This window comes from Rattus norvegicus, chromosome 6 (assembly GCF_036323735.1).
Source record: "Rattus norvegicus strain BN/NHsdMcwi chromosome 6, GRCr8, whole genome shotgun sequence".
Taxonomy (NCBI): domain Eukaryota; kingdom Metazoa; phylum Chordata; class Mammalia; order Rodentia; family Muridae; genus Rattus; species Rattus norvegicus.
The window spans coordinates 58,370,701-58,397,282 of record NC_086024.1 but is presented as its reverse complement, the minus strand read 5'-3'; the positions used below and the strand labels follow the sequence as shown (position 1 = coordinate 58,397,282).

The 26,582-nt window shown below is 38.9% G+C and overlaps 1 protein-coding gene across 1 annotated transcript; it reads right to left on the bottom strand.

Annotated features, from left to right (window-relative positions):
- Positions 1-3,338: 3,338 nt before the first annotated feature.
- Agr3 (anterior gradient 3, protein disulphide isomerase family member) lies at positions 3,339-26,582 on the bottom strand. Its single transcript, NM_001106724.1, has 8 exons — positions 26,477-26,582; positions 22,421-22,553; positions 16,714-16,777; positions 5,746-5,798; positions 5,104-5,180; positions 4,841-4,904; positions 4,332-4,415; positions 3,339-3,826 (listed from the first exon to the last, which is right to left on the bottom strand). The coding sequence occupies exons 2-8, from the start codon at positions 22,524-22,526 to the stop codon at positions 3,777-3,779; spliced, it is 498 nt and encodes a 165-aa protein (NP_001100194.1). The 5' UTR covers positions 22,527-22,553; positions 26,477-26,582; the 3' UTR covers positions 3,339-3,776.

Genomic DNA, 26,582 nt, shown 5'->3' with positions numbered 1-26,582 from the left:
CTAAGAGCCAGAGGGGATGGAGGACACCATCAAGGTCTTTTAGACACAACAGGGTATGGGCACATATGAACTCAGACACTGAGGCAGCATGTACAGGGCCTGCATGGTGTCAAATGGGACCCAAGAACTGAGTGTAGAAGTAGAAAAGACCCTCAACCTTGATCCAGAAACTCTCTCCAACTGATAGACACTTGCAAATGAAAACAGTTTTCTCCAAGAAAGTCTCAGAGGGAAAGCAAACCCCTCTTAAGGGTAGGCCCCATTTCCAGCAGCAGATGGCCAGCACTAAAGATTCCAAAGACATCTTTGGCAGTTCATTATGACATAATGTTAAGTCATGACTTTACTGTTGTTGTTGTCATTAAATCTTACTTGTCCTTTGTATATATCATGGCATCCTGTGGTGCTTTTATGGGATTCCTCTCTGTGTGTGTGTGTGTATGTGTGCATGCGTGTGTGTGTGCTTGTGTGTATGTGTGTGTGTGTGTGTGTGTGTGTGTGTGTGTGTGTGAATGCATGTGTCTCTGCCTCTTTATGTATTTCCTGTGCTTTTTCTTTGGCTCTTTTTCTTGTTTGACTGTCTTGTTCTTCTCTTATTTGTTTTGGTTTTATTTTATTATTATTTCTTGGATACCTATTATTTTCTAGGGAGAGGCAGAAAAGGTGTGGATCCAGATAAGAGAGGTAGAAAGGAACTGGGAGGGGTAGGGATAGGAGAGACCGTAATCATATATAGTATGAAAAAAATCTATTTTCAGCAAAAGAAAAAGTTATGTCTTTTATTTTTGAGATCATAATATAATTACATCATTTCTACTTCTCAACCTCAAACCTTCCAATATGCTCCTCCTTGCTCTCTTCATGGCCTCCATTTCTCTATTTTTCATCTCTCTCTCTCTCTCTCTCTCTCTCTCTCTCTCTCTCCCTCCCCCCCCTCTCTCTCTCTCTCTCACACACACACACACACACACACACACACACACACACACACATACACACATTCCTAAATACATAAATACAACATGCTCAGTATGCACACCGTTTGTTCTATTTATGTTTTCAGAGCTGACTGGTACTGGTTAACCAGTTGGTGTGTCCCTCTCTGGAGACTATTCTTCCTGCAACCAGATTTTGCGTGGGATTGAGGACTCCTGGGCTTTCCCCATCAAGTTTGGCATGCCCATTGTTCTTGTTCAGCAGTCACGTTGATGAGACCTCATGGGTGTAGCTTTTGATGTTACTAGAAGACATAATCTCACAGCAAACTGCCTGATCCTTTGGTTCTTACAGTCTTCCTACCTCGGCTTCTGCAATGATTCCTGAGCTTCAGGTATAATCGTGGCTCTGTAAATGTAGCCACTGGAACAGCAGTTTATCTGGATTTAACTGGCTACCCTACACTTCGGAACACAACCCCATTGTTATCACTTGGAATATTTAACTCTCTGACTACTGTATCTCTTTGCAGTGCAAATAAATCCTGAAAGCTCCTCTGTACAAATTTCATTCACACAGAATTGTACATACATTTTCAGAGAGTTGATATTAGTAATATTTTCTTAATGTTGAGTACATCAGGGAAGACATTTAGATGTTATAGGCATAAATAATGGGGAAGAGGTTATGCTTGTACCTTCCTTCTCCCAGAACCTCCCGCAAATGCTGATGTGTAGCTCTAAATACAAAATGGGAGAGCAAATCTAGAAGCGGTTGGATCCGAGCAAGTCATTTTGTCAAATGATGGTGTTAAGTAGAAGCATTAAGTAGGCTACAGAGTTTAAAACTTAAATGAGTTTAGAGGAAATAACAGATTCCAAAGCTATATTTCCTAATATAATTATTACAAAATTACAATTTAAAATGAATGTTATTTAATGTATGCATAATACAACTATATATAAATATATAAAGAAATACTAATTTTTTTATAAAGAAAAGTCAATTTGTTATTCAGTGACACATTTACCCTTAACTCTAAATAAAAACAAGTGAATATTCTTCTTTTGTTTGTAGAGACTAAGTTGTCGATGAATCCCTTCTGTGAGTCACATTTCTCCCTTTCCTATGTATTTAGTAATGAATTACTTTAATCAACTGTATTACTTTAATATTTTCTATCAAAATAATATCAAGAATTGCATTGCTATACTACATCTTATTTTTAATTTTAGGTCAAAGTCAAATTAGTGTTTAAGTAAAACACTTAATTAATTATAATGTACTGGTATTCTCTAATTCGGGAGCATGAATGTATGTGTTTATGTCTTGTTCAGATAGCTTACATAGAAATGTAGTGCAGAAAATATTCATGCATTCTATTTATATCCAAGCAGATCAGGTTCTTAAAGTGTAATTTTAAAACCAACAGGATGGTGATCAAATCACACCTAGAACGATCTTTCTCTGACTCACCAAATCTCAGGGTTATCCAGGTATGTGTGTCAGACTGTGTATTTCTAGCTCAAGCATATGTTTTTTGACTCAGGACACTTCGGAAATATGATCAGATTCTATAGGGTAGGAATATAAACTCTCCGAAGATGTCCCACTTTCTGATAATTACTCCTTTCTGACTGTGGGGTTCCTTTTGGCAGAAATTTTCTTATTATTTAAAAGAACATGAAACATTTTATCGGCCTTCTGGTATTCCTGTGAAGAGCTGAATCAAAAATTGGTCACCCGATAATATTAGGAGGTTGTATCATCACTGATAATTATTTGGAGAAACTCTTTAATATTACCAAGATGATTTCACTTTTCAGGAAACATTAAAAATTTACTAATCTACTAATAATTAAGAAAAACAGGTGGTTGAATTTTAAAATATATTCTAAGTTTATTTGAATTTACTTTCAAATGCCTATCTTGATTTAAAGGGGAAAATAAGTAATTGGTTAACTTTGAAATACTCTGCTAAAGGTTTAAATATGTAACAAAGAAATCGTTTATCATTTACAACAGTACATTTGATGTGCTGCAAGGATGACTGTAAAATTAGATTAGCGGTCAAAGAGAATGAGAGCAGAGGAAGTAGAAGTAACCACCAACTTCTTACTGAGGCCCTTGTTCCTCCACTAGAAATGTATTATGGGTTCGGTCCCCAGCTCCGAAAAAAAAAAAGAAGAAATGTATTAGGTACTTTTTGTAGTAACCAAAGTGGCATCAGTAACATAGGGAGGAAGACTCAGAGGGTCTGGTCCATGGTCAATTAGTACCATGGACTTGGGCAGAACAATCATACAATCATAGCAGGGAGTGTGTGTGTGTGTGTGTGTGTGTGTGTGTGTGTGTGTGTGTGTGTTTGTGCATGCGTGCGCGCGCACGTGCATGTGCATGAAGTTCCTCTTCTTGGTCAATAGGAAATAGAGAGCAAGATAATGTGTCAGGGATGAGATATCCTCAATGAGCTACTTATCATGACCTATGACCTCTAGCTAGATGCCACCTTCTAAAGTTACCAGAAGTTCTTTACTATCTGAGAAGCAAGCCATCAAGACATGAGGCAGGGGAGACATTGCACATGCAAAGCATAGCAACTGTGAGCTCATGAAAACTCTCTTTGCTATAGGTACAGGTAAATATCAAACGACAGCATCACTGTAAGCTTAACATTTATTAAAATATGATTTTGCCTTCATAAACCATCGCAGACATTTCACAAAGTTAAGTAGTGGTGTTATGAAATCCAGGAACTTGCACATTGGTGTTTGTTAGTGAGCCAGATGCTTGTGTCACACGTTTGACCGTTTAGAGGGGAAGCATCTTTCCATCATTCCTTACAGCTCTGATTGGATAAGTCTTAGTGCTTTCTTCATGTTGTCTATCACTGAGAGGAGAGTAAACACACATTGTGCTCTTGCAAATGGAAGTAGTAGATGTTAGAACTTAAATGATAATAAATAAAAGTAGATTGTATGGCTCATTAGCATACTATATTAATAAGCTAAATGAATATTTGTAAATTTATGGATTAAGTTAATCAAAGGTGGCTCATCAAATTCATTGACAATAAGCAGTTTTATTAAAGGAGCTTTGAGAGAGTGTTTTCTTTTCTATTAGTTATTGAATTAATCCAGTATTGCTGGATCTGAGACTACTATGACTGATAGTGACTGTAATTAAAAATATTTACTCTTAAGTAATTTTGTACCTCAGTATTTATAGGCATTTCAGAAGGACAAAACCATCATTACTGTCATCTGAGAAAATTCACATTGGGTCTTTGACACTAGGAGGAAGCATTCTCTCTCCTAACATTTCTGTCTTTTTTAGTGTGTGTCAGGGTCAGCTGTCATGACTGACCAGTGTAATTTATGATGTAATTTACTCACGCATGGGTAAGTCCTGGGGTTCATATGTGTATAGTCTGTTAGAGTATCTTCCAGTTATATCAGCCCTGACAGTCAAAGAAGGGTCTGTCAAAAACAACACACAACAAAGTCACCCAAATATTACTTAACATGATATTAATGTTGTTTCTTCTCCCTACTCTAATAACAAGGTCTGGAAAATTTATGAAAAAAGTCAGTTTTCATCATGTGAATCATGATGGATTAGCCTTGTTTCCTTTTAGGGAGGCATGGCTCTATTTTGGGGTATTGTATTAAAAGTGCATGGATAAGTTGATTTAAGAGCATAAATTCTTTTTAAATGTTTAAAATTTGTTAGCAACATTGTGTATTTCGGCATGGATCAAACAAGAACATAATGTTATTGATTGGGTTGGAAATGGATCCCCTTTAAAAAGGACAGTGCTTAAGTTAGATCTTAAAGCAAATAAAAACAAGGTTGCCAAGGTTCCTACTAATTTAGCAAACCTGACGTGGGGGTGCACACATACCAACAAACATGATCCTTGGCACGTACTGCCCATCAGGGGACAAGTTCTTGTCCGTGGTCTCATGCTAGCAGAAAACGAAACAAATGAACATCATTGGCTTGTGTAGCATTCTCTATGGAAGCTAAATTTCCAGGAAATTATACATTAGAATCTTTAAAATTTCTGTAGTAAAAATACTTGATCCTGCATTTTTTTGAAAAAAAAAAAAAGAAAAGAGTTCAGCATTTCCCTGAAGTTATGACATTATGGTTAGGCTTACATACCATGAGATTCAGCATGATGAAGTCATTTTGGGCCATTTCTTGTATTTCTTCATTTTTGGCAAATTCCTTTTTTAGTGCTGTAAGGGAGAGCGAAATGTCAGTTTGCTTAAAGGGTCAAAACATTGTTAATGTAATATCATAGCTAGTACGTTTTCTATATTCGTGTCAATGGCATGGATGTAAATGGTTTGTTGTACCTTTACTATGTAGTCTATAATTGGGAAGTAATGGGCTAGAATCTGTTTATGGAGATGTCAACGGACAATTACATTGACAAACACAGTAGTTTTATAATTTACATTGCGTAGTCACTCATTGGTTAGAAAATTCTCTGTCAGAAAGTTATTCCACTCATTTTTATATTTAAGAAGAGCATATCATAGTTTTACATTCAGCAGACTTGAGCAGCCATTATAATCCTTTGTCTGGACTGTGTCTCACGACTTAGCCTAGGTTTACCTCTGACTCACAATCTTTCTGCTGCAGTTACTAGAGGGTGCCCCTAGGTGGCTCTCTCTTGGTCACTAAGTATCTTGGTAGAATGGTGGGACTTACTTTTCTGGGTTCCTTCTTAACCTTTCTTACCAGCTAACTTCTATCTCATGTTTGGATACACAGTAAGATCCCAGGAGCTACGGATACCTTGACAATACTGACAGTCCTCCAGGTGGTGAATAACCATCAGCGGCTTGTTACTAAACAGAGAAAGCATAAAATGAAGTTGATTAATGCTGCATCAAATTATAAAATGGAGTTATAGTCAAAATTTTGGTACTATTAAGAAGACTTAAATATCTTAGGCTCATACTTCATGGCAATGTAACCTATAGTAGGTAGTGTCATCTGGTGTGTGGTCACAGAATGCACCATGTATAATATTATCAGTGTCAGCTCACAGGCTGCATAGCATGCTGAATCAGGTTGTTGGTGTGGAGTACATGAACCACAGCATAAAGTAGCAGGTGCCCTTAGGTCTACTCTAGTATGTATAGATAGCCAGAACACAGTGCTATCACCAGGACTTATGTAATTATTGCTAATGAAATGATGATATATGATTTAAGGAGAGTCAACTTAAAATTCTCTTGGTTTATCATTTAAGTTTTAAAAAAATAGTCATAGTTGATCAGTTTCTCATCATTTTATTCATGTGTCAACCTAAATGTACAAATAAATGAGATTCTCCTATTAATATATTTTTCAGGATCATTTTGATTTTAACTCTGAACAAAGTTGTAATGTTATGTTACTTCCGAACTCTAGTCTAAAAGTATAATGAGAGTAGTAATTGCAGAAGGGATAAAAATAATTATGATATGGATATTTTCATGGGTTAGGTTTCCTCCTATCCCCTAAAGTTCTTGTGGTGGAAGCAAGGTCCCTAATGGGATGATGAGGTGGTGGAAAATCTGAGGGTAGAAGGTGGTTAGGTAATAGCGTGTCCTCGAGAATATGTCACTGTGTTTCCTAGGAGACGATCTGGTCTCTTGGGACTGGATCAGTTCCCACAAGGATGCTTTGCGGTGAGGCTGGGATCTCCTAATCCTCTTTGCACACAATCATATCCTGGGATGCCATCTGCCCTGAGGTCTCACCAGAGCTAGGCAAATATCGATGTCTATGACCTTGAATTTCAGGAGCTAAGCAAACCTCTTTGCTTTACAAGTTACCCAGCTTCATGTATTTGATTATAACAACACAAAACTGGCTAAGAAAGACATATTGGATAATTTTTTCAAATATGGCTTTAATACTAAGATAATTATAGACACAAAACAGAAAATTTTGAAACATGCTTATTCAACAAAAATTTTTATCTATTAATATTTATTAATTTGGTTTGACACTGGTAATCAATCTTTGGGCATTCTAGGCAAGCACTCTACTAGTTGGTAGATTCCCAGGCCCCATCCATCTTTTCAAAAACCAATTACAAAATATAATTCTATAAATTCAGTGACTGATAACCACTGAAAAATAAAGTATCCAGGATTGTTTTTTAGTCTCAGTAAATGTTAAATACAAACTTTGAATTGATAACTTTATTTACTTCTCAAGTTTTAAAAGTACCTTTTGGAGTCAAGTGGTAGTGGTGCATACCTTTAATCCCAGCACTTGGAAGGTAGAGGCAGGCAGAGCTCTGAGTTTGAGGCCAGCCTGATCTGCAGAGGAAGTTCTAGGACTGCCAGAACTGTACAGAGAAACCTTGTCTTGAAAAATGAAACAAAATAACAAAAACAACAATAAAAGCAACAAAAGAGAAGTACATTTTGGATAAAACTCTTCCAAATTGCCTTTAGAATTTGTGGGAAAATGATGAATGAAGTGTTATGCCTACTTCTTATGAGTAACATGCGAAAACTAACCGTATTCAATGAGGCTTTCATAAGCAGGTCAAACTAGATTCAGACCTCCTAAGCCCAAGATGTTTAATGATGCTCTCACAGGCAGGTATACACTTAGCCTTGTAAACATCAGCCATGGAAGTTTTCTATTAGCTGGCTTGTCTTCTTACTGAGCTCAGTGGGATAGGCATCCTGAGATGCAGTTGTCAGGAGCATGGGCTACCCTGCTCTCCTGACTGGCTACCACTTCTTCCCAGTATTTACAAGACCTCTTGAAAGGGGCAGCCGTGAGGGGGAGGCTTGAGGAAAGGCTTAGGACATTAACTGCAGCATCAGATCACAGCAATTAGAATACAAGGAAAACTTGACTCAAGAGACTTTTCAAATAAGTAGTTATTTCATTTAAAGAAAAGGACAGAGATGATGGCAGGAATTGAAGTAGCTATAGTTTAATCAAGGCTTTGGGTTGAGTTTTGCTGTGGTGGTTTTTTTTTTTTCCAGTTGAGGAGAGTAAATGCCTGAGTGAGTGTTTGTGGCTATGCTTTCATTGTTAGTACCTCACTCTTCCATTATCACATAGAAGTAGCTAAAAGTGGTCTGTGGGGAAGAAGAGGTTGCTTGTGTTCCAACACAACTTCGTATGTGAGCCCCAAAATGTGAGTTTAGTGTCAATTTCATGTTACAGGATACTACGTTTTTTTATTTTGCCAAAATTTTAAGGTAAAAAATTGGTTCTAAGAACAGCTCTCTCTCTCCTGTGAATGGCAACTCTTTTAATGGAAAACGTTTAATTGAGGTTTGCTTACACTGTCAGAGAGGTTTAGTCTATTATCAAGCTTGGTGGCAAGAGGACACTCACGGTACTGGAGAGTTGTTGAGAATTCTATATTTGGATCCGCAGGCAGCAGGAAGAGAGAGGGATTGGTCCTAGCTTGAACTTTTAAAACACAAAGCCCACCTTCAGTGACCATACTTCCTCTAATAAGGCCACACCTTCACTAACAAAGTCTTTTCAACCAGTGCCACACTCTATGAGCCTCTGGGGGTCATTTTCATTCAAACCACCACAAAGGAGATGACCTACAGTTTTCTTTTCCTGTAGTGTCCACCTGACTTTGTTACTAGGGTAATGATACCCTTATTAAAGGAAATGAAACAGATTGGTTGTTTTTTTTAGATGGTTTTAGGAAGATTAGCATTAGTTCTTTAATAGTTTAGTAGGCAGTAGGCAGTAGGCAGTGTTAGCACACAGCTGTAAAGCCAGCACCTGGGGTGCTGAGGCAGAAGCATGATTTGAGGCCAGCATTTGGGATGTATAAAATACTGTTTTAAAAATAAATGAAAAATTTAGAAGTTGGTTAAACGTAACAGCTAAACCATCAGATAGATGGAAGACTTTATTTATTTATTTATTGAAACATGGTTTGGGCTGGAGAGATGGCTCAGCGGTTAAGAGCTCCCCACTGCTCTTCCAGAGGTCCTGAGTTCAATTCCCAGCAACCACATGGTGGCTCACAACCATCTATAATCAGGTCTGGTGCTCTCTTCTGGTGTATCTAAAGACAGGTACAGTGTACTTATATATAATAAATGAATAAATAAATCTTTAAAAAAAAAGAAACATGGTTTATCTTGGTTGTCTTGGAACTTGTTCTATAGACCAGGCTGGTCTTAAACTCCCAGAAATCCACATGACTGTGTCTTCCAAGTGCTGGGATTAAAAGTGTGTACTACCAATGCCTAGCAATGGAAGACTTTTGAAATTCTTTTAAAATTCTGGATGAAATTCCTCCACTGGTCAGTTTAAATTCTCTATTGATTTAATCTTGATGGTTTTATGTGTACTGGAATTTTTGTTTCTCCTAATATGTCTAATTTATTGGCTTAAAAGTTGTTTAAAATAGCCTATGATTCATCTTGTTCCTTTGTTATTTTTTCTTGTTTTATTTGTGTGTGTGTGTGTGTGTGTGTGTGTGTGTGTGTGTGTGTGTGTATTTGTATGTATGCAGGTACCAAGGAAAGCCACAGAGGGTGTTAGATCTCATAGAGCTGGAGTTACAGACACATGGGTGCTAGAAACTGAAATCTGGTCCTCTGGAAGAACAATAAGTACTCTTATTCACTAAGCCATCTCTCCATCCCCTGTGATACCATTTGTAATTTCTCCTTTTCCTTTATGATTTTAATAGACATTTCCCTTTTTCTCTGCTGGTATAATTACAGCTATGTTGGTTTTATCTCTTCAAAGAAAGAAAGAAAGAAGGAAAGAAAGAAAGAAAGAAAGAAAGAAAGAAAGGAAGGAAGGAAGGAAGAAAAGTAGTTTTTGTTTGTCTGATCCTGTCCATTGTTTTCATGGTTTCAAATATTTCCTTTCTAACACTAATTTTGAATTTAATTTCTTTCTACTTTGTGGAATGGAGTTTTAAGGCACAAGATGAGATAAAGATATTTATTGGAAAATCATATAAGTAATAAATACTGATATATTTAGAAAATTTCCCTCTTTGATCTGATTACAGTGCATTGCATAAGTTTCAGTATGTTGACTTTACTATTTGATTTTCCTCAAATTAAAAAAAAATCTCTTTTCTGCTTCTCACCCATGCCAGATCAGCAGTGCTGATACCTTCCCACACCCTACGGCCTGCCTGTCTCCAGGCAGTAACCAGGGACACAGTCCTTCTAGTTTGCCCATCCATCTGCAACTGGGGCAGATCATGGCTTTGGAACTCAAAGCCTGCCTGTCTCACAAGAGATTTGCCCTAATGAGGAACACAGGAGGCCTGCTCTAAAAAGAGACACAGGAGGTTCTTCCTAACTAGAGACAGCACTGCCTGCCTCCCAGGAGGCCTGCTCCAGACTGGGACACACAGGTCAGTTAATACCAGAGATAACCAGGTGATGAGAGGCAAGGACAAGAACATAGGCAACAGAAGTCAATGAAATTCACCACCATCAAAACCTACTTCTCCAACCACAGCAAGCTCTGGATACCCTAACACACCTGAAAAGCAAGATTCTGCTATAAAATCCTATCTTATCAAGATGATAGAGGCCTGTAAGGAGCATATAAACAATTCCCTTAAAGAAATGCAGGAAAACACAGGCAAACGGGTAGAAGCCCTTAAGGAGGAAACAAATCAACCCCGTAAAGAAATACAGGAAAATACAATCAGGCAAGTGAAGGAATTGAGCAAAACGATCCAAAATATAAAAAATTGAAATAGAAACAATGAAGTAAACACAAAGGGAGGCAACCCTGGAGATGGGCAATTTAGAGAATCTCAGGCATAGAAGATAGTATAGAAGATACTGACACATTGATCAAAGAAAATACAAAGTGTAAGAAACTCCTAACCCCACATATCCAGGAAATTCAGGATACAATGAAAAGATCAAAGCTAAGAATAATAGGAATAGAAGAGGGTAAAAATTCTCAATTCAAAGGGCCAGAAAACATGAACAAAATCATAGACGAAAACATCCCTAACCTAAAGAAAGAGATGGCCATAATGGTACAAGAAGTCTATAGAAGACCAAATAGATTGGGCCAGAAAAGAAAATCCTCTTGTCACATAACAATCAAAACACACTAAATGCACAGAATAAGGAAAGAATATTAAAAGCTGTAAGGGGAAAAGGCCAAGTAACATATAAATTAGACAGACCTATCAGAATTACACCAGACTTCTTAACAGAGTCTCTAAAAATCAGAAGATCCTGGATAGATGTCATGCAGACCCCACACAACACAAATGTCAGCTCAGGATACTATACTCAGCAAAACTCTCAATCACCATAGATGGAGAAACCAAGATATTCCATGACAAAACCAAATTTAAACAGTATGTTTCTACTAATCCAGTTCTATAGAGGATAGTGGAAGGAAAACTCTAACACAAGAAGGGTAACTAAACCCATGAAAATACAAGAAATTAATATCTCACAGCAAACCCAAATGAAGAGAATCTCTCTCTCTCTCTCTCTCTCTCTCTCTCTCTCTCTCTCTCTCACACACACACACACACACACACACACACACACACACAAACACACACACACACAACATATAGCAACAAAAATAACAGGAATTAACAATAATCTGTATTTAATATCTCTCAACATCAATGAACTCAATTCCCCAATAAAAAACACAGACTTACAGACTGGATATGTAAACAGGATTCAACATTTTGCTACATACAAGAAACACACCTTAGTGACAGACGGACACTAACTCAGAGTAAAGTGCTGGAAAAAAGTTTTCTAAGAAAATAGTCCCAAGAAACAAGCTGGAGACACCATTCTAATATTCAACCAAAAGTTATCAAAAGAGATGGGCAAGGACACTTCATATTCATCAAAAGTAAAATTCACCAAGAGGAAGTCTCAATTTTGAACATCTATGGCTCAAATGCAAGGGTACCCAGATTCATAAAAGAAACTTTACTAAAGCTCGAACATACATTGAACCTCACACAATAATACTGGGATATTTCAACACCCCACTCTCACCAATGGGTAGGTCATAAAAAACAGAAACTAAACAGAAACACAGTGGAACTAACAGAAATTGTGAACCAAATGGATTTAACAAACATCTACAGAACATTTCACCTCAAAAGAAGAGAATATACCTTCTTCTCAGCACCTCATGGAACCTTCTCCAAAATTGACCATACAATTGGACACAAAAAAGCCTCTACAGGTACAAGAAGATTGAAATAATTCCATATATTCTATCAGATCACCACAAACTAAGGCTGCACTTCAATAACAACAAAAACAAAAAACCCCACAAACTCATGGAAACCGAACGATTTTCTGCTCAATGATAACTTGGTCATGGAAAAAAATAGAGAAAGAAATAAAAGACTTCATAGAATCCAATGAAAATGAAGACACAGCATACCCAAATTTATGGGACAAAATGAAAGCAAATATTAAGAAAATTCATAGTTCAAAGTAACTTCATAAAGAAATTGATAAGATCCCATACTAGCAACTTGACAGCACACCCAAAAGCTCTAGAACACAAAGAAGCAAACACACCCAAGAGGAGGAGAAGGCAGGAAATAGTAAAACTCAGGGCCAAAATCAACCAAATAGAAACAAAGAGAATGATACAAAGAATCAACAAAACCAAAAGTTGGTTGTTGAGAAAATCCACAAGATAGATAAACCCCTAGCCAAACTAACTAAAGGACACAGAAGCAGTATACAAATTAACAAAATCAGAAAAGAAAAGGGAGACATAACAACAGAAACTTAGGACATTTTTAAAAAATAATCATCACATCTTACTACAAAAGCCTATACTCAACAAAACTGGAAAATCTAGGTGGAATATATGATTTTCTAGACAGATACCAGGTACCAAAGTTAGATCAAGATCAGGTAAACTATTTAATCAATTCCATAACTCCTAAAGAAATAGAAGCAGTCATTAAAAACATTCCAACCAAAAAAAGCCCAGGGCCAGATGGTTTTAGTGCAGAATTCTGCCAGACCTTCAAAGAAGACCTAATACCAATACTCTTCAAACGATTCCACAAAATAGAAACAGAAGGAACAACCTGATTCATTTTATGAAGCCACAGTTACTTTGATTCCTAAACCACACAAAGACCCAACAAAGAAGAGAACTTCAGACCAATTTCATTTATTCAAAATGCAAAAATATTCAATAAAATTCTCACAAATCAATTCCAAGAAGCCATCATTCACCATGTTGAAGTAGGCTTCATCCCATGGATGCAGGGATGGTTCAATATATGAAAATCCACTAACATAATACACTATATAAACAAAGTTAAGGGGAAAAGTCACATGATCACCTCATTAGCTGCTGAAAAAGCTGAACAACCTTTCATGTTGAAAGTCTTGGAGAAATAAGGAATTCGTGGTATATTCCTAAACATAGTGAAAGCAATATATAGCAAACCAATAGCCAACATCAAATTAAATGGAGAGAAACTAGAAGCAACCCCACTAAAATCAGGAACAAGACAAAACTGCCCACTCTCTTTCTATTTATTCAACATAGTACTGGAAGTTCCAGCTAGAACAATTAGACAACAAAAGGAGATCAAGGGGATACAAATTGCAAAGGAAGAAGTCAAAGTATCACTGTTTGAAGATACTATGATAGTATACATAAGCAACCCCCAAAATTCCACCAGACAACTCCTACAGCTGATAAACAAGTTCAGCAAAGTGGCAGGATATAAATTTAACTAAAACAAATCAGTAGCCTTCCTTTATACAAATGATAAACAAGCTGGGAAATAAATTAAGGAAGCATCACCATTCATAATAACCACAATAGTATAAAATATCTTGGTGCAACTCTCACCGAGTAAGTGAAAGCTCTGTATGACAAGAACTTCAAATCCCTGAACAAAGAGATTGAAGAATACCTCAGAAGTGTGAAAGATCTCCCATGCTCATGGGTTGGTAGATAAACATAATAGAAGTGGCCATCTTACCAAAAGAAATCTAGATTCAATGTAGTCCCCATCAAAATTCCAACACAATTCTCTCTTTTTTTAATTTTTTTCCATCTTTACTAAATTGGGTGTTTCTTATTTACATTTCAAATGTTATTCCCTTTCCAGGTTTCCATGCCAACATCCCCCTAACCCCTCACCCTCCCATTCTATATGGGTGTTCCTGTCCCAATCCTCCTCCCATTACCACCCTCCCCACAAGAATCCTGTTCACTGGGGGTCCAGTCTTGGCAGGACCAAGGGCTTCCCCTTCCACTGGTGCCCTTACTAGGCTGTTCATTGCTACCTATGCAATTGGAGCCCAGGGTCAGTCCATGTACAGTCTTTGGGTAGTGGCTTAGTCCCTGGAAGCTCTGGTTGGTTGGCATTGTTGTTCATATGGGGTCTCCATATGACTTGATGGCTATGGAGGTGCTTTTAGCCAAAATGCCCAACACTGGGGAGAGAGAACTCGAAGAGCCCAACTCCAGTAGATAGAGCTGCAAGCGAAAGGGATAGGGTTACTAACCCACAGTCAAAATTTATGACCCAGACAGTTCCTATCTAAAAGAACTGAAGGAACAAAGATGGAGAAGAGACTGAAGGAAAGGGGTTCCAATGATGGGCCCAACTTGGGATCCAGCTCATGGTGGGGCACCAAGGCCTGACACTATTATTGATGCTATGATGTGCTTACAGATAGGAACCTGGCAAGGCTGTCCTCTTAGGAGGCTCCACTAGCAGCTGACTGAGAGAGACACAGATACATACGTTCAACCATTAGACTGAAGTCGGGGACTCCTATGGTTGGATTAAGGAAAAGACTGAAGAAGGTGAAGGGGAGAGTGACCACATAGGAAGACCAGCAGTCTCAACTAACGCAGGCCCCAGGGAGCTCCCAGAGACTGAGCTACCAACAGGAGCATACGTGGGTCGGTTGAAGGCCCCTGGCATGAATATAGCAGAAGTCTGCCTGGTCAGGCCTTTGTGGGAGAAGATGCGTGTAATCCTTGAGAGACTTGAGGCCCCAGGGTATGCTCTCTCTCTCTCTCTCTCTCTCTCTCTCTCTCTCTCTCTCTCTCTCTCTCTCTGTGTGTGTGTGTGTGTGTGTGTGTGTGTGTGTGTGTGTGTGCACCCTCACAGAGGAAAGGGGAAAGAGGAATGGGATGAGGAATTGTGGGAATTGGGGCAATGGCTGGAGTGTAAATAAATAAAATAATTTAAAAATTTCTCTCTTAATATCCTTTTGACCCATTTGACACATAAAAGTGTGTGTGTGTGTGTGTGTGTGTGTGTGTGTGAGCTGTATGTGATATGTGCATGTGGTACATACACATGAGTGCTATGTGTTGTGTGTGCATGCACTGCATGCACACGAGTGTGTAGTTGTAAACATCTGTGTAGTTCCTGAAGAGGGCAAAGTGGAATGTCATTGTTCATCTCCATAAACGCTCTTCTTCATTTTCTTGAGAGAGTGTCTCTCACAGAGCTGGATGTAAGCTACTTCATCTAGGCTGGCTGCCCAGTGAGCTCCTGGAAGTCACCTGTTTCCACAAAGTCTCATGGATTTCAGACTGGCCTTCAGCTTACTGTATTGCTGGGATATCCTTGAACTCATGATCCTCTTGCACCTACTTCCAGAGTCCTGAGAGTATAGGTGTGCACCATCACACCCATCTTATGTGACAAGGGGAATTGAACTCAGGGCTTTTGGCTCACTCTGCTAGAACTCTACTAACTTGATCTATTTAACAGACTAATTTTTAGTTTTTAACCATCCTAGAATTTGCAGATTGAATCTTCCCGTCTCTGGGCAGATACCTTCAGCGCTCTGAGGCTGGAATTTGTCCATGTGTTGTTTCTTACGTTCATATTTAGAAATGAAATTTGTCTGTAATACTTATTCAGTTCCGAGTGTGGTTAGCTCCATTTCCATTTAATTTCCTCTGTTTCCACTTTAATCTGAGGGTTGGAAATGAATATTCTTCAGACGTATGAAAAATTCTCCAGGAGATTTTGCAATCTTTAAGGATAAAACTTATGCTACATTTGATCATTGATCAGTGCCTGGCACATACTGGAGGATGGCCAACTAGTACTCAGCTGATTAAGTAGGAATAGGAGTGTAAAATAAAGATCCCCACAGTGTCTTGCTCACCAGACCTGCTGGAGGACTGTTCCTGTAAATTGCTGTCCTAAGCTTGCACAGTGCTTGGTGAGTGGCACCACCCCATATTCATACAACTTATATTTAAAGCTTGCCTGCGTAATAAAGAAATCCAAGCAGAGGGATTTAGAACGTTTACAAACAAAGAATTCCATTTGTTACGGTTTGAACGGGAAATGTTCCCTACAGGCTTGTTTGTTTGAACAACTGTTCTCACTGTGTTGGTGGCACAGTTTTGTAGGGTTGTGGAACTTTTAGAAGGTGGAGAGAGTGGTGGCTGGTGGGCAGCCCTCATAGGATGTACCTGACCCTGGCCCCATTCTCTGCTGACTGTCAGTGTGGTAGAACTTTTTGCCTTGCCTTCTTTACAACGATGGATTCTATGTCCAAGTGCTGACTCAAGATCAATCCTCCCTCCTTAAGTAGTTTCTGTCAGGTATCTGGGTACGGTAATGAGAAGAGAAGCATTGGGATAGCAACTGTGACTTCACCTAACCTCCAATCACAGCACAAGAACTGTGGCATTCTTTCAGATGCTAACATAACTCTTTCTGTCTTTTCTGCGAGGCGTGAGAGATGAGATGTGGAGAGTAACTGAGAGGGATTTTACCTTTTGTGAGCATGAAAGAGACCTTCTTCGTAAGTTTGCACCCAGGTGATGTCATCTCCCCACCCTGAAGAAGAGATAAATTCTTGTGTTATTCCAGGACTTATAGGTCCCTGACTGATGAGCAGATATCAATCTACAGACCTGTAATAGCTCCAAAGCTGTTCAGTGACAGACACTGTAAAGGATAGTAAGTTATGTCTGGATTCAAAGAAGTGGCACCCTATCAGATTGTATGTTAGAGCGTTTGGGAGTTCAATCAAAGCTCAAGACCAACCTTGAACCTGTTCAGCACTGGTCAGGGCTGGATAATTGATGGACGGTGGCTGAGAAGACGTCTCTGGCCATGCAAAAGCTCTAGTTTTCAGAACGTACATGAAATGATCCTTAGCATACTTCCAAAGCACTGCCACGAACCATTTTGAATCTTGAGCGTCAAAGGATGCTGACTGCTCCTATGCAGAGCATGTTTGAGCAACAGAGTTTCAAATTCCACTTTCGAGTTTTTGCTTGAAAAATGTTTAAGGAGAATTTCATGTTTGAAACACACACACACACACACACACACACACACACACACACACACACACAGAGTATTCTGGAGACATCCAAGGAGTGAGATACAGGGAGAGAGAAAGCTGTGACTACAGAGAGAATCGTTAGCCTTAGAAGGGAGTAATTGTGAATGCATGCTAGAGATTAAAACATGAAGCTCTCAAGGAGTAGGATGTACAGGGCATCCAGGAATATTGTGGGGTGTTTAGGATTAATAATGAACCCAGATATAAATGAGAAAGACTGACATGAATTAACTGGGGGCTAATTAGACTCAGGTTTTCCTCTGTGTTAAAATAACAGCTTGCGGCATCTACCCTTGATACCACAGACATGTAACAACAGAAGTGAAAAGTAGAACTGTGAACTAAGATACAAATGATTCTGTGTTTCTTTTTGTTTCATTTATTTGTTAGTTGATACAACTTTGAGATATTATTCACATATTATTCTATTCACTCATAGAAAGTCTACATTCTTTGTGGCAAATTCAGGGAGCTACATGGTCAACACTAGAGTCCACTTTAAAACATTTTTACCACCTCAAAGCCAGCTCTTGTTTAAAAAAAAACTAATTACATTTATTTATCCATTTATTTATGTGTGTGACGAGGGGGCATAATGTGCTTCAGTACTAATGTGGAGGTCAGAGGACAACTTGAACGTGTAGGTTCTCTACATAAAGTAAAGGATTCTGGGAATTGAATTCAGGTCATCAGGCTTGGCTCTAAGCACTTTACCTGTCATCCACTATTTATTTTCTAGATCTTTCCCAGCTCTAAGAAACACTTAATCTAGTACGTACCTCTCTAGTTTGCATATACTGGACATTTCATGTAAGTGGACTAGTGTCCACATTTGCACTATGTGATTTTTTATTAGATATTTTATTTATTTATTTATATTTCAAATGTTATCCCCTTTCCTGGTTTCCCCTTTGGAAACCCCCATCCCATCCCTCCTCCCCCTGCTTCTATGGGGGTGCTCCCTCTCACCCACCCATTCTCACCTTACCACCCTGGTATTCCTCAAACAATGGATCATCAAGCCTTCAGAGGACCAAGGGCCTCTCTTACCATTGATGCCAGATAAGGCCATCCTCTGCTACATATGCTGCTGGGGCCTTGGGTCCCTCCTTGTGTACTCTTTGGTTGGTAGCTTAGTCCCTGGGAGCGCTGTTGGGGTCTGGTTGGTTGATATTGTTGTTCTTCCTATGGGGTTGTAAACCCCTTCAGTTCCTTCAGTCTTTTCCCTAACTCCTCCTTCTGGATCCCCATTCTCAGTCTAATAGTTGGCACAAGCATCCACTTCCGTATTTGTCTGGCTCTGGCAGAGGTCTGAGTAGACAGCTATATCAGGTTCCTGTCAGCAAGCACTTCTTGACATCTGCGATAATGTCTGGGTTTGGTGTCTGTATATGGGATGAATCCCCAGGTTTGGCTGTCTCTGGATGACCTTTCCTTCAGTCTCTGCTCCATACTTTGTTCTTATATTTCCTTTGATCTTTGTGATTGAATTATTCACTTATCGTATTTTCAAAGTTCACGCTCTATCACGTTAGTAGTTAATGACTTTTTTATGGCTTAATACTATTCCATTGCATAGCACCAGGCTTAGGCAGTGAGAGAAGTCAGTACCAGTATAATGGGGTATTGCTGTGACAGACCTGACCATTTTTTGGGAGGAGGATTGTGCAAGGACTTTAGAACTTTGGGTTAGAAAAGCCAATGCTGTTCTGTAGGAGCCTGGAAAATAAGAACGTTGAGAGCAATGCAGACAACGGAGACTTGGCTTGTGGAATTTCAGAGGGAAGCAGCAACTTCTTGCCTCCAAGTTCCTGCCCTGTTTGAGTTCCTGTCCTGACTTCCTTCTATAATGGACAGCACTGTGGAAATGTGAGCCGAATAAGCCCTTTCCTAAGTTTCTTTGGTGTTCCTTCATAGCAATAATAACCCTAACTGTGACAACCACTCTTTATATACTCATCGCTTGATGGAGATTAGGGTTGCTTTAACATTTTGACTTTGATTAATAATATTTATATGAACATAAAAGAACAAGTTTGTGAATGTGTATGCATTTTCATTTGTTTGGGGCATATAGAAAGAAATGGAATTGCTAATTTAAATGGTAACTGTATTTAACTTTCTATTTCATCGAGACAGGCGCTCTGTAGGTAGCATTTTCTATTCCTGAGCCAGGGTGGCCTCAAACTCACAAGTGCTGGGATTAACGGTGAGAGCCACTACACCTGGAACACACTTTCACTTTCTGAGGAGTTGGTTAAATTGTTCTACAAAGTCACTGTGCCAATTTATAATACAGTAAAAATAATAGATATATTTGTTCTAGGTCAGTATCTTAACATTGGAAGCCATCTTTGTGGTTTTGGTGCCTCACTGTAGCTGGAGTCTTCTCTGGAATGATCCTGAAAGATGATCTGATGTTGCTTTTGTCCATTTCACATTAACTTACTGTAGAAGTACGACAGCAGCCCCTTGATTACTTTTCTTTCTTTGCTTGTATTTATTTTAGATTTTATTTTTATATTTATCTTATACTTTAGATTTATGTTTTTATTGTTTTTGCATATGGGTGTTTTGCTTGCATGTATGTATGTGTATCACATGTATGCCTTGTGCTCATGGAAGTCAGCATTAGATTCCATGGAACTGGAGTTCCAGAGAGTTGTAAACTGCCATGTGGGTGCTGAGATGGGAACCCAGGTTTGCCTAGAAGAGCAGCCAGTGCTCTTAAGTGCTGGCCATCTCTCCAGCTCCCCTTATCTGTTGTAAACGTCACTCAAATACTAGAGATTTATTAATGGGAACATTCCAGATCTCTTTTTCCTGCTCAACCTAGTTCCACCGACATTAAAGGATCATCATCTGTTCTGATCTTATCCACTAGTCTCTGAGAATACAGAGAAAACAATTATATAACTTCTGAACTAGATAGAGCTCTGCAGGGAGCATACTGTATATCATAACTGTTTGCATGAAGTCTAGGTCATAATCACAATGGGGTGAATGTGACAGAATTTAAATTCTCTTCCTTGTCTAGATCCGTGGCTGTTGTTTTGTCTCTAGATTTGGTTATGCTTTTTGGTTTTCTATGGATGACTTTATTCATTCACCAGATATACATTTTTTAAATATCTGCTGTACGTTAGGCACTTGCACTGGCTTCTGGGCAGTTGTTTAGTTTTGTAGACCATGTTGAACTTGAACTCACAAAGTTGAGTACAGGGAGGCACTTTAGGCAAGCACCATCACACCCAGATACAGTTCTTACACGAAAAGGATGCTAGGAAGTGTTTTGGTTACAAAACATTTGTGCATGTGTATTTTTTATAACTACCTATTTCCTTTCCTCACTAATCTGTTTTCTTCCAAGTGGTCCCTGTCCTTAGCTGGTACTGTTCTTTGCTTTAAAGGTCCGCACTGGGCACACTGTACCCTGACTCTTTCCACCCACTCCTGCCTTTCATCCTCACTTTCACCGCCATTCCAAACACAGAAATAGACAGTAACAGGGTCAGCAAATACAAGCCAGCCCTCAGCACAGTGACTTGACTCAGCGTTAGTGATCTTTTTCTCCATTAAAGCAGTATCTTAATAACTGTCGTAGTAGAACCAAGTTATTAAAGGTAAGCCATGCATATTCTAATTTGTTTTCATAAAGTTTGCCAGAAAAGGGCCCAGAAAGATGGCAGGTAAAGGCTCCTACTACCAAAACCGATGACTTGAGTTTGATCCCTGGAACCCAAATTGGAGGAGAGAACAGAGTTTGGCAAGTTCAGCAAATTGTCTCTGACCTCAGCACATAAATAAATACATGTAGTAAAACTTGGCTTCAGAGTTTTAGATCAACATCTGAATGGACTCACAGGGTACTGATGTCTTTACATCAGCAATTAGTAGTTTGGCCCTGGGTGGTTTAAAGTTACTAAGCTATTTATTTTATAACTATTGTACTTGTTTGGAGAGCGATGTGAAAAAGTATATCCAGGGAAGTAGTTTTGCCCTTTATCTATTTTTCAGTATGCATTGCCTTTCTAGGTGTATAGGTTGTGATTGCTAAGCTAAAGTTTAATTAATTCACTTAGGCAAACATTATGGGCACAGCTGGTGGACTATGTACATGAGGACATGAACGGTTTGGAAGCCAGTCTGCGTTAGCATTTTAGATCCCTGCAGTGTGTTGCATTGTTCACTCTGCTCAGAGTACCACATCAAAGCATGGCCAAACACTATGTGGTTATCCCGCTTATTTCAATTTATCATGTTGGGGCAAATAATTCTCAGCATTTACTGTTTCCCTGAAAACATAAAAAGAATTCTGAGAACTGTTTCCTCATCATCTTTTTGGACACAAAGTATTTTTTTCCCCTTAGGTCAGAGTAAAACTATAAGTGTGTGTGTGTGTGTGTGTGTGTGTGTGTGTGTGTGTGTGTTTGTGTGTGTGTGTGTTTACCTAAAGCCAAAGCCAATGTCAAATGTCTAAAGTCAGTGCAACTGTTTATCGGAGTCCTAAGAAAGACTTAGCTATCCAAAGTTATCAGGGGGTGAGAGAAAGCATGATTTTCTGGGTATAGCCCTCTATAAAATTATAATAATTATTTTCTTGCCTTAAATAGGGGCCTGGGAATTTAAGCAATCTTTGCAGAATCTTAAATTGCTCTTAGGACAACATTATGGCATAGAAGAACCATTTCTTTTCTAAGATTCTTATGATCAAAGCTATACTCGTCAAGCCAGTTCTTTACAACATCTACAAAAGACACATTAAAGAATTTTTATTAAGCCATTTTTATTAAGCCAGGCAGAGTGGTTAAGAGACAGAGGCAGCCCCATATCTATGAGATTGAGGCTAGCCTGGTGTATATAACGAGTTCCAAGCCAGCCAAGGCTACATGGAGAGACCCTGTTTCAAAAACAAAACAAAAAACCCAAACCCCAAAATGTCATTATTCCTTTGAAATTCGATTATTTACTATCTAAAAATCAATCATCCCCTTTAGAATAGTTTGTTGTAAAGTCATACATAACAAATATCTAGGCATTTCTGCTTATAATCAAACTATAGATGTATACAGCAAATGTATTGAGGACAGTTGAAGGACTGAGTGTAGAAACGACAGAGATTACAGTACCTCTTGAGAGTGTCTGAGGAGGTCTCTTTTCCTTCTTGATAGCAATGGCAAGGTTGGAAGAAACTGTGATCAGCAAAAGGCAGAGGGCCAGAGCCGAGTGTAGCATGTCTTCTAGAGAGTCACTCAGAGGCAGCTAAAAGATAATTTTCGGAAGCTGGTCATTTTTCACAGCCGTTATCCAAAGGTATTTGGACAAACCAGAACCTGACAGTTTCATTTTTCAGTTTTATATTAGATAATCTCAGGGTGATCATTTAAAAACCATTTTAGTAAATATTAAGGTTGTGAAGGTTCTGGAAATCCTGACGCAGAGTGACAATGAGAGCAGGTGGAGGGTACCCAGCTGTTCCTGAGGTCACTGTGCTGTGCATAGCTCTACCGTGAAACTCAAACCCTGTCCTGTTGGTTATCATTTTCAAACTTTATGATGCAAAGCAAGATTGACTCTTAGCATCAAGATTCTTTGACTTTTCGTCTCTCAGGGCCTAACAGCTGGGACAACATCTTTAACTGTAGAGTAGCATGAGATTAGACATGAAAACAATTCTTCAGCTACAAATAAGAAGCAAAATAGACTACGGGCAAGCCTTGTTTTTCAGTGCTCTGTAGGCACATGGCTCCAACAGTCGCATAGCCTTCCACTTAAAACTCTTCTCTTTAAAAAGGCCAAGCATTATAGGCTACCGAGATGACACATAGGGACAGCAGAGTAGAAAGCAGTGCACATATATCCTCCGTGCTTGTTCAAAAATTCTTAAAACATTTTTGACTGCAGATTTGTATCATTTGACAGTGAATTCCACCATCGTAATGAAATTTCCTAGCCCAAATGCAATCAACAATTGCTTACTGATTCTGCTGGACTGTGGCTATATTTAACTCCATTAAGAATTGTGGAAAATGGAAAGATTCACAAGACACAATAATTTGGTCCTAAGAAAACAACAGGTGACTGTGAGTGTTGATGCAAAATAGCATCTGAGATCTCGTAGGGCAACAGCTCAGTGGAGGTTTATAGGCCCTGGTTTCTCTAGATACTTCTTTATTTGTCTTGTTCCACTATGTTCTCAGTGATGTCTCTCCTGTCTCATTTCTGAATCAATGATATTTGCCATTCCTGGTTAGTCTTATTGATTACTTCCATCGATAATTGCCAGCAGAACCACTTATTGTCTTCTTTGTATGCAGGGTCTAAAAACATGTTAAACAGTAACCATGTCTGATAACACTATCAGTTTCAGTTCTTATAGCTCATTAAGTCATAAAACATTTCAGAATGTCATTCTCGGACCTGGACAATGAAAAGAAAGCAATGGACAAGGAACAGGACAGCCTGGGCTAACAAGGCCAACTTGGGAGGGTCAGCTTCAGTCAGGATGCAAGTTGCAGTAGTGATGTTGAAAAATTACCTACAAGAAAGTCCTATCAGAGAGGGCTTATATCCAAAATATACAAAGAGACAAATAACCCTATTAAAAATGGGGTTCAGAGCTAAACAAAGAATTCACAGCTGAGGAATGCCGAATGGCTGAGAAACACCTAAAGAAATGTTCAACATCTTTAGTCATAAGGGAAATGCAAATCAAAACAACCCTGAGATTTCACCTCACACCAGTGAGAATGGCTAAGATCAAAAACTCAGGTGACAGCAGATGCTGGCGAGGATGTGGAGAAAGATGGACACTCCTCCATTGTTGGTGGGATTGCAGACTGGTACAACCATTCTGGAAATCAGTCTGGAGGTTCCTCAGAAAATTGGACATTGCATTACCTGAGGACCCAGCTATACCTCTCTTGGGCATATACCCAAAAGATGCCCAACATATAACAAAGACACGTGCTCCACTATGTTCATAGCAGCCTTATTTATAATAGCCAGAAGCTGGAAAGAACCCAGATGCCCTTCAACAGAGGAATGGATACAGAAAATGTGGTACATCTACACAATGGAATGTTACTCAGCTATCAAAAGCAATGACTTTATGAAATTCGTAGGCAAATGGTTGGATCTGGAAAATATCATCCTGAGTGAGGTAACCCAATCACAGAAAAACACACATGGTATGCACTCATTGATAAGTGGCTATTAGCCCAAATGCTTGAATTACCCTAGATACACAGAACACATGAAACTCAAGAAGGATGACCAAAATGTGAATGCTTCACTCCTTCTTTAAAAGGGGAACAAGAATACCCTTGGCAAGGAATAGGGAGGCAAAGTTCAGAACAGAGACTGAACGAATACCCATTCAGAGCCTGCCCCACATGTGGCCCATACATATACAGCCACCCAATAAGACAAGATTGATGAAGCAAAGAAGTGCAGGCTGACAGGAGCCGGATGTAGATCTCTCCTGAGAGACACAGCCAGAATATGGCAAATACATAGGCGAATGCCAGCAGTAAACCACTGAACTGAGAATGGGACCCCCGTTGAAGGAATCAGAGAAAGAACTGGAAGAGCTTGAAGGGGCTCGAGACCCCATATGTACAACAATGCCAAGCAACCAGAGCTTCCAGGGACTAAGCCACTACCTAAAGACTATACATGGACTGACCCTGGACTCTGACCTCATAGGTAGCAATGAATATCCTAGTAAGAGCACCAGTGGAAGGGGAAGCCCTGGGTCCTGCTAAGACTGACCCCCAGTGAACTAGATTGTTGGGGGGAGGGCAGTAATGGGGGAAGGATGGGGAGGGGAACACCCATATAGAAGAGAAGGGGGAGGGGTTAGAGGGATGTTGGCCTGGAAACTGGGAAAGGGAATAACAACCAAAATATAAATAAGAAATACCCAAGTTAATAAAGATGAAAAAAATCCTATCAGCTTCTGGAAGGTCTATAACTGAACTATAGGCAGAAAATAATAATAATAATAATAATAATAATAATAATAATAATAATAATAAAAAATCCCAGAGATCTTCTCTTCATCTTCCTTGAGAAGGTCCAAAAATACTTCAGATTCTTTTATAATCTTTGAAGAAAAGTTAGGGAAAGTTAATCTGGAGAAAATATTTGGAAAATTCTTGATGTTAGAACCAGAGATGAACAGATAAAAATCTACATCAAGAAAAGGGAGAGGGTGTGTAACTTCAATATTCGTGTTATTTTAGGTCAAGTTCACAGTTGAGGATGAACCTTATAATCTCTAATTTCTAGCATCTATGCATTTATTACATAACTATGTACTATTGTCAAGCACATTTTTATATTCAATTAAGAAACTTTTGTTAGATGTTGCAAAAATTGTACTGACTGTATTCAAAACAATATAGCTTGTCTACGGTTGTTCGGGACTCAGTGACGCTTCCCTTGGTCTGAGTGTGTCTCGTTGAGAACCCTTAAGTTCCAGATGTAGGGGACAGGCATTGGGAAGAACTTGTTCTTAGGTTACTTGTTCTTAGGTTCTTAGGTTAGGTTCTTTTAAGAAGCACCAACCCTGCTGTCTACCAGGAGGCTTTAACAGCATTGGCCAATTAGCACTCTCTAACTCTAGGCTTGTACTTTTGAAAAGGAATTTAACATAAACCACTTACTTTAATATTGCAATCTTCTGTATTTTAAAATAAAACTTTAGGGGCGAGAGAGATGGCTCAGTAGTTAAGAGTACTGACTGCTCTTCTAAAAGACCTGGGTTCAGTTCCCAATGCCCACATGGCAAATCACACCTGTCAGTTCCAGGGGGATCCGACATCCACACACAGTCATACATGCAGGCAAAACACCAGCGCACATGAAATAAATTAAAGAAATAAAAAAAAAACAAGTAAAGCCTTAAAAATACAAGGAAGCATTGTTGTTAGCGCCTGATTTTTTTTTAAAACGAGATCATTATCAAATAAGTTTAACTTACTCTATTATTAATAGGAATTGAGAGTTAAACCATGAAGCCAGCCCAGGAAGCCAAGTCAGTAGCAGCAACGGAATATAGCATTATTTCACATCTCACGCTTCTAAGAGTCTTACTTTTAAATAGAAAAAAATTAATTGTTTCAATAGAGCAGAGGTTGAAAGACTGAACAGTGAGTAGTCTGGAAGTTTTGCCTGCTTACCTGAGCGGCCCAGCGATCTTGTTAGAAATGTACTTTGAGTGTCACTCGTTACAAAGGGGTGTGGATTTATAGACACACACCTGACCTACAACTTCACCTGCATGGC

Excerpts from the sequence above, each read along its gene's own strand:
- Agr3 (NM_001106724.1), bottom strand. The coding sequence starts at position 22,526 with ATGCTACACTCGGCTCTGGCCCTCTGCCTTTTGCTGATCACAGTTTCT. Across the intron at positions 5,799-16,713 it reads CTCTTTCATGCTCACAAAAG|TAACAAGCCGCTGATGGTTA; the intron begins GTAAAATCCCTC and ends TTCTCTGTTTAG. Across the intron at positions 4,416-4,840 it reads GCCAAGGATCATGTTTGTTG|ACCCTTCTTTGACTGTCAGG; the intron begins GTATGTGTGCAC and ends TGTTTTTGACAG.